This window comes from Nematostella vectensis, chromosome 3 (genome assembly GCF_932526225.1).
Source record: "Nematostella vectensis chromosome 3, jaNemVect1.1, whole genome shotgun sequence".
NCBI classification, from domain to species: domain Eukaryota; kingdom Metazoa; phylum Cnidaria; class Anthozoa; order Actiniaria; family Edwardsiidae; genus Nematostella; species Nematostella vectensis.
The window spans coordinates 5,210,382-5,222,642 of NC_064036.1; the positions used below are offsets into that span (position 1 = coordinate 5,210,382).

General features: G+C 39.1%; 2 protein-coding genes and 1 long non-coding RNA gene across 10 annotated transcripts in view; 2 read left to right on the top strand and 1 right to left on the bottom strand.

Annotated features, from left to right (window-relative positions):
* Positions 1–12,261, top strand: part of LOC5512766 (protocadherin Fat 4) — a 64,907-nt gene that overhangs the window by 48,672 nt on the left and 3,974 nt on the right. For 5 of the 7 annotated variants that reach the window (XM_048725481.1, XM_048725485.1, XM_048725484.1 and 2 more), the window contains 12 exons: positions 173–355; positions 534–680; positions 974–1,159; positions 1,287–1,467; positions 1,591–1,802; positions 2,353–2,535; positions 2,818–2,944; positions 3,119–3,165; positions 3,639–3,848; positions 4,194–4,282; positions 11,733–11,801; positions 11,935–11,997. In XM_048725481.1, the coding sequence (XP_048581438.1) occupies positions 173–355; positions 534–680; positions 974–1,159; positions 1,287–1,467; positions 1,591–1,802; positions 2,353–2,535; positions 2,818–2,944; positions 3,119–3,165; positions 3,639–3,848; positions 4,194–4,282; positions 11,733–11,801; positions 11,935–11,997 (1,697 nt within the window). The remainder of the gene's footprint in view (positions 1–172; positions 356–533; positions 681–973; positions 1,160–1,286; positions 1,468–1,590; positions 1,803–2,352; positions 2,536–2,817; positions 2,945–3,118; positions 3,166–3,638; positions 3,849–4,193; positions 4,283–11,732; positions 11,802–11,934; positions 11,998–12,261) is intronic. The other 2 variants (XM_048725486.1, XM_048725487.1) reach the window with 1 other exon arrangement.
* LOC116614890 lies at positions 5,334–6,893 on the top strand. The gene is made up of 3 exons (XR_007307376.1): positions 5,334–6,013; positions 6,160–6,245; positions 6,477–6,893. It is a non-coding gene; the product is annotated as an uncharacterized LOC116614890 (long non-coding RNA).
* Positions 6,147–10,525, bottom strand: LOC5507733. 2 transcript variants are annotated; one of them, XM_048725495.1, is made up of 9 exons: positions 9,246–10,502; positions 8,793–8,928; positions 8,532–8,695; positions 8,368–8,447; positions 8,057–8,297; positions 7,590–7,832; positions 7,429–7,500; positions 7,176–7,326; positions 6,147–7,095 (listed from the first exon to the last, which is right to left on the bottom strand). In XM_048725495.1, the coding sequence occupies exons 1-9, from the start codon at positions 10,248–10,250 to the stop codon at positions 6,890–6,892; spliced, it is 2,298 nt and encodes a 765-aa protein (XP_048581452.1). In that variant the 5' UTR covers positions 10,251–10,502; the 3' UTR covers positions 6,147–6,889. The 2 variants fall into 2 exon arrangements, with proteins under 2 accessions (XP_048581452.1, XP_048581453.1); XM_048725496.1 differs by lacking the exons at positions 8,057–8,297; positions 8,532–8,695 and having other exon boundaries at positions 9,246–10,525.

Here is a 12,261-nt window from a genome sequence, read left to right on the forward strand (position 1 = left end):
TGTTTGCTTGAAAAAATGGCGTTATAATTACAATGTGATTGTTGAAGCAATTTTTATTCAAGTGCTCGTCTTTTTCTTATGAAACTGACGTGCGTTTTTAAAAGGTCTGGTAAAACGTACCATTCTAAAATTCTTTAACCTATTTGACTTCTCTGACCTTTTCTGTTCCCAGACGGCTGAAATAGACACTCCAGTAGCAACAGTGATAGCATCTGATAAAGACATCGGTGCCAACGGACGCCTCATGTACAGCATCGAAAGCGGCGCACATGGGCACTTTCGGATCAAAGATTCGAGCAGTGGAGCGATCAGTCTGGCTGGCATGCTCAGCTACAATCAGCGGAACAATTACATTGTGAGTGTTATAGGAAACATTAAGATATAGTTGTCATCGTTACAAAATGGGGGTGTTACAATTCAGGAGTATCAAATATTATAGAACACTAATGACAGCAGCCATCAATACACAGAACAACATCAAGAACAGAATAGCAACTTACTATTAATCCTGCGTGATGATTTGCATACTCCAGGTGGTTGTTAACGTAACAGACGGAGGTTCCCCGGCCCTAAAGTCACGTGCTATTGTGGTGATTGATGTGACGCCGAAACCCCGAAACTTGACGTATGACGTGTCAGTTTTGGAGGGAGAGGCTAACGTACAAGTGATGGACTTGAAGGTAACTGTGTAAATAAAGGGCTCCTATATTATTATAAGGCGTACGCCTCTAAACTATTTTGCTATTTTGGCAAAGGAAAAAAAAACAGGGTCGGGCTCTATCCACTTGCGTTCATAGGATGTATTGCTCTGAATTGACAAATGCAAATTTTATTAACGCATTTTGGTTTGAAGAAAAGCAAAAGAATTACTTATTTTGAATAGTCCTTTCTTTTATGCGAGCAAATACCGATACGGAAGAAGAAGTGGAATTTCTACTTTCTAAAAATATTTTCTCGTTCATTTTACCACCAGCCAGCCGAGTCGCATTTCAATGTGTCCAGAGGAAATTTTACCTTTTTCGATAGTTCCGGGTCCATGTTTTCTATCAATGGTACTAACCTGAGAGTTGGGTCAACTCCGCTGGACAGAGAAACTGCTGCACAACATATATTGGATATTTCACTCACTGAAGGAGGCACAATCAAAGGCTTTGTCAAGGTAATGAAATGAATGTTTCTTTGCATCATCAGAATAACTTGTCATCGTCATATTTACCATCATCAGAACAGCCGTTTCAAATAAAAACTCATTAATATCAGAAGACTTGTCTTATATCGCATTGCAGGTCACAGTAAACGTTCTTGATATAAACGACGAGACACCTTTGTTCCAATCTCCTTCTTTTAACGTTTCCGTGAACGAAATCGAGAGACTGGGCACCGTGTTCCTCACAGTATCAGCAACAGATGGCGATGCCGGTGCGAATAGTGCGCTGACATATTCCATCGCGGCCGGAAACGAAGAAGGTAAGCATTTTAAGAAATTTGTAGTATTTTTTGTTGAAATGTATTAAAAATGACAAAAAGCTTTTTTATCTAAAGAACTACAAATCACAAACAAGAATATATTGTTTACTTTCGTTTCAACAGGGTTTTTTTCGATTAATAACAAGACTGGAGCGATTTCGGTGGCAAAACAGCTGGATCGCGAAACACGTGACCAATACACGCTGACTGTAATGGCTCAAGATGGGAGCGAGCCGCCCCTGAACAGTACAACCGCAGTCGCCATTCAAGTGGGTGATGCGAATGATAATCCACCTGTCATACAAGACGCTGTCATACAAGTATCCTTGACTGAGGTGAGAGGATGGTAATCAAGGATCGTTGCCTGTTTACCCACGCCTGTTGACGGCATACAGTTGACGCATACAATATGTTTGCAAGCCTTAAGTTATCTTGTCGCTTTATGCGTATCTGTTCTTGTTGAAGCTTTTCTAGTAGTAGTAAGTATAGTAGTATTTTATCTGTAGACACGATGGTGTTCTCTTGATACGATAGCGAAAATATAAATAATAGAGGAATTAATATAGAGGAATGCTCTGAAAAGAAGTATGAACCGTTTTTGTGTTAAGATGTACTTTAATCGCAGATCAAACAAATTTAGCTGTAGCTCTACACAGCTTATTGTAGGAAGAGTATTTGCAGGTTACGAAAACATAGCCCAGTATACAAACGGCCGTTAGCGTTAATTACGATATGAACAAAGTGGCGTTCGTTTCTAGACATGCCCGGACTTAAATTGCAGATAATTATAATTTTAACAGGCATGTGAAACACCAGAAGGCCATTCAAAATGTCTTACATTTAATTGACTTCCATTTCTTAATCTCTGAACTTTTCTTTTCCTAGACGGCTGCAATAGACACTCCAGTAGCAACAGTGATAGCATCTGATAAAGACATCGGTGCCAACGGACGCCTCATGTACAGCATCGAAAGCGGCGCACATGGGCACTTTCAGATCAAAGACTCGAGCAGTGGGGCGATCAGTGTGGCTGGCGTGCTCAGCTACAAGCAGCGGCACAATTACACTGTAAGTGGTATAGGGTGGGAATGGGCTTGTCGTCTTTAAAGTGAACTTTGTTGATAACGAGTATGGCAAAAGGGACGGTGCAATTCGCCAATAGCTCTAACTAGGCTATTAACTAGGCAAGCACAAACTGTCACTAGGGAATATAATTCTTTTGGATAAGTTATAGCTTCATGTTGACTTGAACTTTTTTTCCGTCTAAGAAAAATAGGTTTGTAGTATAAGGATATAAACAATAAACAATCCACTTGCCAATTATCCTGTATTACGATCTGCATTGTCCAGGTGGTTGTCAAGGTAACAGACGGAGGGTCCTTGGCCCTAGAGTCACGTGCTATTGTGTTGATTGATGTGACGTCTACCACAGAAAACCGGAATGGACCAGTCTTCGCATCGGTTCAATACATCGGAGGTACACACCGTCTGAGAACACCTATGTTTTGCTTTTGAATTTTCTCATGGACAAACAAATACATTTAGTGCAATTTGAGTACCTCGTTTTCTAATGATTCTGATTAAGCATGACCAAAATGTCTACAGTTCAGGGAGTAATAATGGTAATGGAATGGCTGCTTGACTTTCACAGGAGTTTACAAGGATACAAGTTTCGACTTCCCAGTTTTAACTGTCACTGTAAGTATTTTTATCCAGCATCTTCTATTTTTTTTTTAAATCCCTTGCTGGACTGCTCGCTACTCGCACTGAACAATCAGCAAAAACAACACTCTGTTCAGAATCGGATCCACGAGACGGAAGTTTGTAGAAGAAAAGCATGAGAGCTAAACTCAACAAATTTGACTTCCGCCATAAATGTTTTATATATTGGTGAGCTCTCACCAGCCCCTTCCTCATATCCCGGAGCCGCTCCTGCTTTTGTTGCAAGTATTGTCACTTCCGTTTATTATATGGCTACGATAGTACCCGCGCTGTGATTGGCGAAGCCTCGGTCGATACGCCAAAGTTTGATATTTCCTGGCATGACCTCACTCTCGGTTAGTAAGTAGTTAATATTAAACTATGACGAAGAAAGTACAACTACGTTTGTAGACAGAACAAAAGGCAAAACCCTTATATAAACTTATTTCTCGTACTTACTACGTTTTTAGGCTACCGATAGCGACACAGGTGTTAATGGCGTTGTGGAATACCGCATCAGAGAAGTCACGGATTTGTTTTACGTCGAGCCAATATCCGGGACAATTAGGACAGCAGATGTTTTCGCCGATAAAGATGAAGGGCAGTCCTTTAGCTTTTCGGTCCAGGCCTCCGATAAAGGAACCCCGCCGAAGGAAACGAAAGAGAAAGCACAAGTAACAGTAAGCGAAAATGGATTAGAATAGCATTCTAGTAATTCTGGATTCTGTTTTGGTCAGGAACGTCCAATCCTAGCACACACTGGGAGTATAGCGTGGGGAAAATCAGGCATAATCTAGGGAAATCTACGTTGTGTGTTAATTTTTCATGTTGTTGCTTGGTACTGGACGATAGTGGGAAATGCTGGTCAGGCTATTTGTGATGGGCACGTGGCGCGCGCCCTCTTCTTGTAGCTTCGATACTAGAAAGTACCGGTTGTTGCTTAGTACAAGCATTCATGGAATGTTATGCTTGCTCAATAGCACTCACTCAAATCTATAACTAGTATGTATCGTGTGTTTACTCAGATATTTCTGCTGAGGGGCTCAAACAGCATGGTGCTGACTTCAAACATGAGTAAAGATGACATTCTTCTGAGGCGTCCAGAATTCCTCGAGTGAGTAGTTGCGAGTGATAAGGCCACATATCTCGTCTGGCTGCGTCCAGAATATGTGCCGCATGCCATTTTTTAGATTTTATTTTTATCATTGTTTATCTGGGAAACCAGATAAGAGCTCCCACGCGGCGCCCCATACCTAAGAAAAAGTGGTATATAAAACAAATATGGTAACAAATATTGGTAACCCATCGACTTGAGTTTTCGTGACGCGATGTCCGTCCGTCCGTCCCTTAAAAGCATCGTATGACAACCAAACTTTGCAGGTGTCATGATTGTGTCAGGGGGGGGGGGGGGGGGGGCAAAAATATGGTCACGTGATTTGTGACGTCATTGATGACGGCAACCAGACTCGGTAGGTGTCATGTTAGTGTCAAGGGGGATGCAACAATATGGTCACGTGTTGTGTGACGTCATCGATGACCTCACTTTAAGCAAAAAAAAAAACGAGATTAAAAGCATAATAATTCATATATCTTGAAAGAAACATTGTTTCACAACCAAACTTGGCAAGTGTCATTTTTTTGTCAAGGGGGGTGAAAAAATATGGTCACGTGATTTGTGACGTCATCGAGGATGTCACTAAAAGCAAAACTACTCCGATTTCATTAAGAAAAAAAATATCCTTATCTCATGAACAAAACATCATATAACAACCAATCTTGGTTGATTTCTTGTGTCATGAAGGGGTCAAGGGAGGTGCACCAATATAGTCACGTGATTGTGACGTCATCAATGACGTCACCAGAAGCAAAAAAATATGCTGACCTCATAAAAAATATTTTTATTAAAGAAACATGGTGTGACAACAAAACTCGGTAGGTGTGATGTACGTTTCAAGTGGGGTGCATTGAGATAGTTACGTGAAGTCATTCACGTCGTATGACAACTAAACTTGCTATGTGCCATGTAGATGTGGGGGGAAGGGGTATAACAAGTTGGCCGCGTGATCTGTGAAATCGTTGACGTCGTCAAAAACAGAAATAATAATAATATTCAACATTTTTTAAAAAAAATATTAAGCGAAAATAAACAAAGATTTGGTCGTTTGGAGCTCCGCTTTTAGGCAATGCCTAAATCTATATATCAGTTTCAGTTTATTGTTTTGTCACTTAATACATTTTTTTAAATAAAGCAAGGCTTAAACGAGACGGACCTCCTAAATCTTAAAAGAAAATACATATTTGATATTTGGGACAGTCAGATTAATCATATAAATATTTGGTAGGAGAGCTTTCATATTTTTTTTCATACTTATATAAAAAACACACACACACAAACATAAATCGAGAAAGAAAAAAAAAATTAAGAGTTAATAAGAGAAGTCTTTAACTTATTACAAAAAGAGTTAAGCGTTTTGGCAGACTGAATATCAGAAGACAATGAATTGAAATATTTAGGTCCCTGATGTCTTAACGCAAACTTATGTATATTTGTTCTAAACTTTCGTGGCCAGAAATATTGAACCAAAACGGGAGTTGGGCCGAGCTTTTCCTATTTTGCATATCCATTGTATTTGCGCGCATTTGATTGGTTCCCGAAATCCACAAATCACGGGTCTTAGACCCGTGAAAAAATGGCGGCTAGACGAGAGAAGGGTTTTTATCGTACGCTTAATTCGACTCTTCCGTTGATCTTTTTTGCGATCGACCTTTGAAACGAATTCAAGGTAAAGGTCGGCTTTGGGAAGTTGATCGGCTTGTCTTAGAGCGCAAGACCACAGAAGGCAAGGTGAGTTTGACAAAGTTTAACTTACAGGTCACATCGCTCCCGGCCTCGTGTCATCGTATTTTTGTTGGGGTCCGTTGCCCCCGATGGCTTCTTGCTATTTACGATATTGCAGATAAAAATATACTACTCTGCATTCTGATAATCAGCATGAATACCTCGTTTTATGGAAGGGCTTCTCTCCCTACGATGCAACATGGGAACCTGTCGAAAACATGACGTCCGAGTGTGTCCGGTACGTCAGAAGCTTCAGAAGCTCAACTCTACTGGGATGCGGACCTACTATTTACCACTAGGGCTTTTTTCACCTATTAGTTTCCAAATTTAAAAAAAATTGAGACTACAGAATAATAAATAATAGGCAAGTTGCATATGTAACAGATCCACAATAGAAAATTGCCTAAAATCTAGCTCAGAATTATTTTCAGATGCTTTACTTAAATCCTCTTGTGTATTTGTCCTTCAGCTTGTTCTACTCCCCACCTATGCCTGATGGAGGTGTCCTTCATTCCAATGTCGCAGTCTTTCGAGCTGAGGTTGAAGTGCTTTTGAAATCTAGGTCAAGGTTACCAGTAACCTTTTATTTCAGGGGAGATGTTTTTAGATATTTATTTAATTTTAATGACTCCAATTGGCATTATCTCGAAAGAGATCAGTTCCCTGCCACATATTTTCCAAAGGGCTGGGATCAGCTGGCTGACATGCATGGACAGGGGATCAAAGTATTTTATCCCATGAAGGTTAGAAGCTTTGTTAGCTTTACAACAAAGAAATACTCCAGACAACCCCTGCCAGTTTTATTACCTAGGGCTTTTCAAGAGAAAGTAACAGTTTCTTTCGTTAAAGTTGCACTTGGTGACAAATAAAGTTAGTAGAGCCTTAATTTGTGTTCCCTCGTCTTCGCTTTATCTTAATTTCCTCTTCCCAATATTGGGCATTTCGTTTGACATAGGGACGAGGGAGTTTCTCCCTGTGCTTTAGCTTGCCCAACCTAAACTCTGCTTGCAGAACCTCACAGGGGTCATCAAGGTGGTTAGATTTCCTCAAAACCACTCTTCTTGCATCATCACTATTTTTCTCCAGACCTATAAAAGTATTTATAGTAAACAAACTTTCAAAACTTTTCACTTTTTGATTTTTACAAAAAATAATATTATTTACCCACCTTGACCACTAAACTGCTTCAGGTTTTGATAGCGCCTTATCATGGCTGGAACATGATAGGCTGCAATATGCATGTAGCACGTCACTCGCTCTTTTTTGTAGCCAAGCCTCACATCACCAAGGCTACTGAATTTGGTTATCCATTCTTTAGCCTGTGGAATTTTTGTTACAAAAAACAGGTATAATAGTTTTGTCAGATTCTATCAAGATCATACTGGTTTTTTTTAATTTTTATAAAACACTTCTAGCTTTACCTCTTTTTGATAGACTACCATGGATGGTGGTTTCCAGTTAGAAACACAATCAAAATACAAATGGTGGAAATCCTGGAATCATGAAAATACAATTTATATCTCTATAGCTTACTTTTTAATTTTCAGTGAGAATGATTTCAGCATAATTATGCTAAATTCACCTTCCAGATTTCTGCAACCCTAGCAGCTGTAGATGGCTGTAGGACACCAATGAGCTTCTCTGGGAGCTTTTTCAGAAGTTTCTTTCTATCGCTACCCATCAAACTTGTGAAGTCATAGGTACCACTTCCCCTACCATCTGCATTAAGCTTCTCCCACACTTGAAATGATACCCCACACGACCGTATAGTTTGTACTAATTGACTCAGATGGCTTGTGCTTCCTTTGTTTGATCTTTTACTGATCTGAAATATAAAAAAAAATTTCTGCTATGAGTAAACTTTTTTGTAGTGGCATTTCCTAAAGCCCAGTGGCACTTTACATTTTTAAACTTTACTACAACATACTACAATTCCATTGCTAACAGTTTTTCCACTTCTTATAGTAATTGTACATGGACAGTCATTCATGTCCTATATAAGTGCTTTATTTGTCATAAAAAGTATATTATCAGGTAGATTGTATTGACCTTTTCCTTTTCATCCCACTGCATTGCATCTTCTATTGCATTATCTATCAGGATGTCTGTCACCCTCAGCATTAAGTGGAGCTCATCTATTAGTATGTGGTCAGGTTCAATGTTGAATAGGGGTTTATTTACACAGCAGTAATTCTCTCCCTTCGTTCTTTTTCCACACTCAATAATATCCTGTAGGGTCCTGCGTAGTGGGTCCTTCTCATAATACTCATCATCCTTGCTCATATCACCTCTGGGGAAATTACAAAATAGTTACCTTGTATTGTAGGTCACTTAGACCTAGTATTCTTAACAATTTTTACCTGTCTTTCTTGTGAACTTTGCACCAAAGACAAGCATATGCTGAGTTTGCAGCACTCAAACCCATTGTTTGTAAGAGGAACTGAAAAAAAAAGAAACAAATTACTAGATTAGTTTTTCTTTTTAAAATGTCACATTCTGCTAAGAACCTGTAGACGACTGTTACCTTATAGTCTCCGCCCAGAAAGAACTCTACATTTATCTTCTTGCCATCAAGTTCTACATAGCTATCATCTTGCACTGCATCAATTTCTTCAAGAACATCTTTCAAGCTCTCTGCTATTGTCTCATACTTCTCTGGCTCATTGATAACTGCCACTGTGTGTGTACCTCAAATGTATTTGTAAGATGGTATAAGAAACATTGGAATGTATAGCCTTGTCCCATGTATAGCCAGAGATATAGCATATAAATGAGGTACACATACCTTTCGAGGAAAGCAGATCATCAGGTGCATTCAGTATTGCAAAGCTAAAAAGGGTGAAATTTGAGGAGCGGCTCATTCTGGCCCCGTCACCACTGAGCTTTATCCTGACATGGTCTGTAACCATACCACTTGCTCTCTGTTAAAAGAAATGGGATACCACTTCTATTTTAACTTGGGTATTTATGATTAATAGCAGGCAGTCTATATTTCCAGCAACCAGATTATCTAGTAAATATCATGAGTGCATATGCTTATTTTTGTAAATATCATTACTGTACTGTAACATCAATGCAACAACAAATCAAGATTTGTTGTTGCATTGATGTTTTCTGGGGTGTGATTTGTTGTTGCATTGTTGTTTCCTGGGGTGTGTGTGTGGGGGGGGGGGGGGGGGGTATCATTTCTTAATACATTTTTGTACATAAATCCTGATTCAAATTACTAACAACTCACCAGACTCTTGATTTGCTCTACCAGTCTCTCCTTGAAAGAGAACTGGGCTCCTGGAACTTGTCCTGGAGTGGGCCTGATGTTGCACTGTTTATTGAGCTCTGAGTGACACTGTTTTATGATATAGCCTCTAGGGAAGCCATCAACTATTCTTGACACCTTTTGGATAAAATCATCCCCAACACCAAATTTGTCCATCAAAAATAGAACACTTTCTACAGTGGCTTTGTCCTTTTCATTAAGTGACAGGTATTGGGCATTCTGGCCTGTTGTTTTGGATCCACCTTGACATGCTGTTGACAAGTCCAGATTGTAGTTTTTCTCATTGACAGAGTCAGTTACTTGGAGAAAATCAAGCTCTAAGCCAAACAATTCTACAAATGCAAGTGCTTTCTCTGCTTTATTTTTCAGTATTTTTATTTTTCGGTTTCTACTTTGTTCGGTCTTTAATTCAGGGATGGGAGTCCCCACATTTGCATTGCATGTTTCCCTCTTCAAGTGCCTAATTTGCTGTCTCAAGGAGTCATTATTACCCTTGAGCCGTTGCACCTCTTGTTTCAAGGCTGTAACTAGTTCATCACGTTCTGCAATGGAAGAAGTTTCCTCGACTCGTTCTTCCACCAAATCCTTTATTTCTACAACTTCTTTCCTCAAGAGTCGGACTTTGCAAGCGCTGGTGCAAAAGTCCAAGCGCTGTTTCACCGATCCCCGTACGTTTAGTTTCTTTTTCTGTGCCGAACTTCTCCTGCATAGATCGTCCAATCTTTTTTCAAGTAAGACGCTTTCTGAGCTGATCTTCAGAGTGGCCCCTATAGACTTGTTTAGCAGGTCGATGTACCGAATGTCCTTCGTTTTGATTAAATACCAGCCAGCAAGGAGGGGTCGCGGCAAAGTTATATAACCGATTACATCGTTTTCTGCAAGGCGTTGCTTGTGCTCGTACCTGGAGTCACTTTCCGTCAGTAAAAACTCAAAGAATGGATCCGTCCTTTGTAATATATCCGACATAGTGTGTTGCCAGGATGAAAACCTACCGGACTGGTGTTTTTGTTTTCTCGTTACGTCGCCATTTCTTTGATTACTCAGTCATTATAAACTGTAAACATTGCGTAGTATTTTTTTACTACGCGCGTACTACGATGAAACTACAACTTCATTCATGAACTACCCGCCAATGAAATTCCCGCTAAATTTCAAAATGATTGACAGATAAAGCCTGGAGAGGAACGGCCTTTAGCAATGCTCCCGGCAGTCTTAGACAATTCGTAGCAACATCAACAGCCAGTTTTCAAAGAGAAGGCGCGCGATAAAATGCTTCAACTTTCTCGACAAACGTTCGATTTGTCATTCGAATGCCAGGAAACTACGAACAAAACTTCAAGGGAGATCATACGTTTTATATCGCAAAAACCGAATTACGATGAAGCGGTAAAGACAATCTTCTCGATGAAGACTCAAGGTAAACATGTCTTTATTATGATTCCGATGCAGGTTTTGAGCCAAGAGATGTTATTACTGAGTGCTAGGTTTTATTTCAAGGGTGTCTGAGACAAATTTACGTTATTTTATTCAGATGCATTTAGCGAACAACACAATGAAAACGCTATTTTTAAAACCTACAAAACCGAACTATTTTTTCATTATGTGTCGAACATTATTCTATATCTGTTATGTTAAATCTTTGAAAAATACGATTCCGATGCAGGTTTTTTCATTTTCACATTCGGATACGGTTAAAAATTCGTTTTAGGGTTACGCGTAAGTCATTTCTTAACAAACTTCGTTGTTTCTTGAAAGCCGTTAGTCCAACTTCTGGTTATTAGCGCGCATGCGCGTGGTTCAATATTTCTGGCCATGGAAATATGGAACAAGTTAGAGCTTCTCGTGTAATAATCGTGAATTTGAGAGTTCAATTGAAATATCCTGTTAAATGTTTGGGGAAGTAACCTATTTTTAAATTGATACATTAAATTACCTATTTGAAATAAAAATAAATAATTGAATTTCAATATGTTTAGATTCCTATATATCGGATCAGTGTGTGCATCATAGGATGCTCCAACAATTATACGTATTGCTCGTTTTTGGAGCATAAGAATACGATTCAAATTAGATGGATAAGTGGATCCCCAAACACTAACACAGTATTGCAAGTATGGATATAACAAAGAATAATACAACGTCAATAGTGATTGCTTTGAAAGGCAAAAACTTGCTTTATACATAATTCCTACAGCTTTTGAAACCTTACGCGCGACATTGGTAATATGTGGTAACCATGTCAAGTGTTCGTCAAGAATAACACCTAAAAATACTGTTTCTTTGACTCGCTTTATATTCCGATCACCTAAGGTGATTAGGTAGGCTAATACGAAAAAGCTACAATAGATGGGTTTTGGTAAAACAGAATGATACCAAACCGCAGAAAGCTCTGTCCTTTCATTACAGTGTGCATTAATAAGACCTTAAAAAGTCTTCATTATTTCCCAGGGATATCAAGGAGCTGAATGGCGGTGGCCATGTGATCATCAAGTCAATCAGGCCCCGCGAGGGGAATACGTGAGTACCAATCATCAATCATTAGTTTAGCCCTAAAATTTCAAAAGTGTTATTAAAGTGATATTAATAGTGATACTAGAAAAAAAATACCAGACAACTTCCTGTGCCTCGAATATTATTTTGTACGTCACAGGTCTATCATCACGATCAATGGCATCAAGAATCTCCAAGAAATGTCTTACAACCAATTATTCGAGTAAGTTGTTTGCATTTTGTCTAAAAGCTTATCTATTAATAATACCTTAATAAAAGTTAAAACCGTAATCAAATTAATTAATTATTCATAGAAATTATCAAATGCAGACCTAAAATTCAGGGTCATGTATACAGGGTATAACTACCCGATTATCTACATTTTAACTGAGTATTCTTCGTGGCATGGGAGACGTTATGCGCCACGAGTAAAACGTTGAATTGTGGACATTCATTTATAGAATGCTTTTATGACCAATCACTGGAT

Excerpts from the sequence above, each read along its gene's own strand:
- LOC5507733 (XM_048725495.1), bottom strand. The coding sequence starts at position 10,250 with ATGTCGGATATATTACAAAGGACGGATCCATTCTTTGAGTTTTTACTG. Across the intron at positions 8,448-8,531 it reads TTCTGGGCGGAGACTATAAG|TTCCTCTTACAAACAATGGG; the intron begins GTAACAGTCGTC and ends TTTTTTTTTCAG. Across the intron at positions 7,501-7,589 it reads GGGTTGCAGAAATCTGGAAG|GATTTCCACCATTTGTATTT; the intron begins GTGAATTTAGCA and ends TCATGATTCCAG.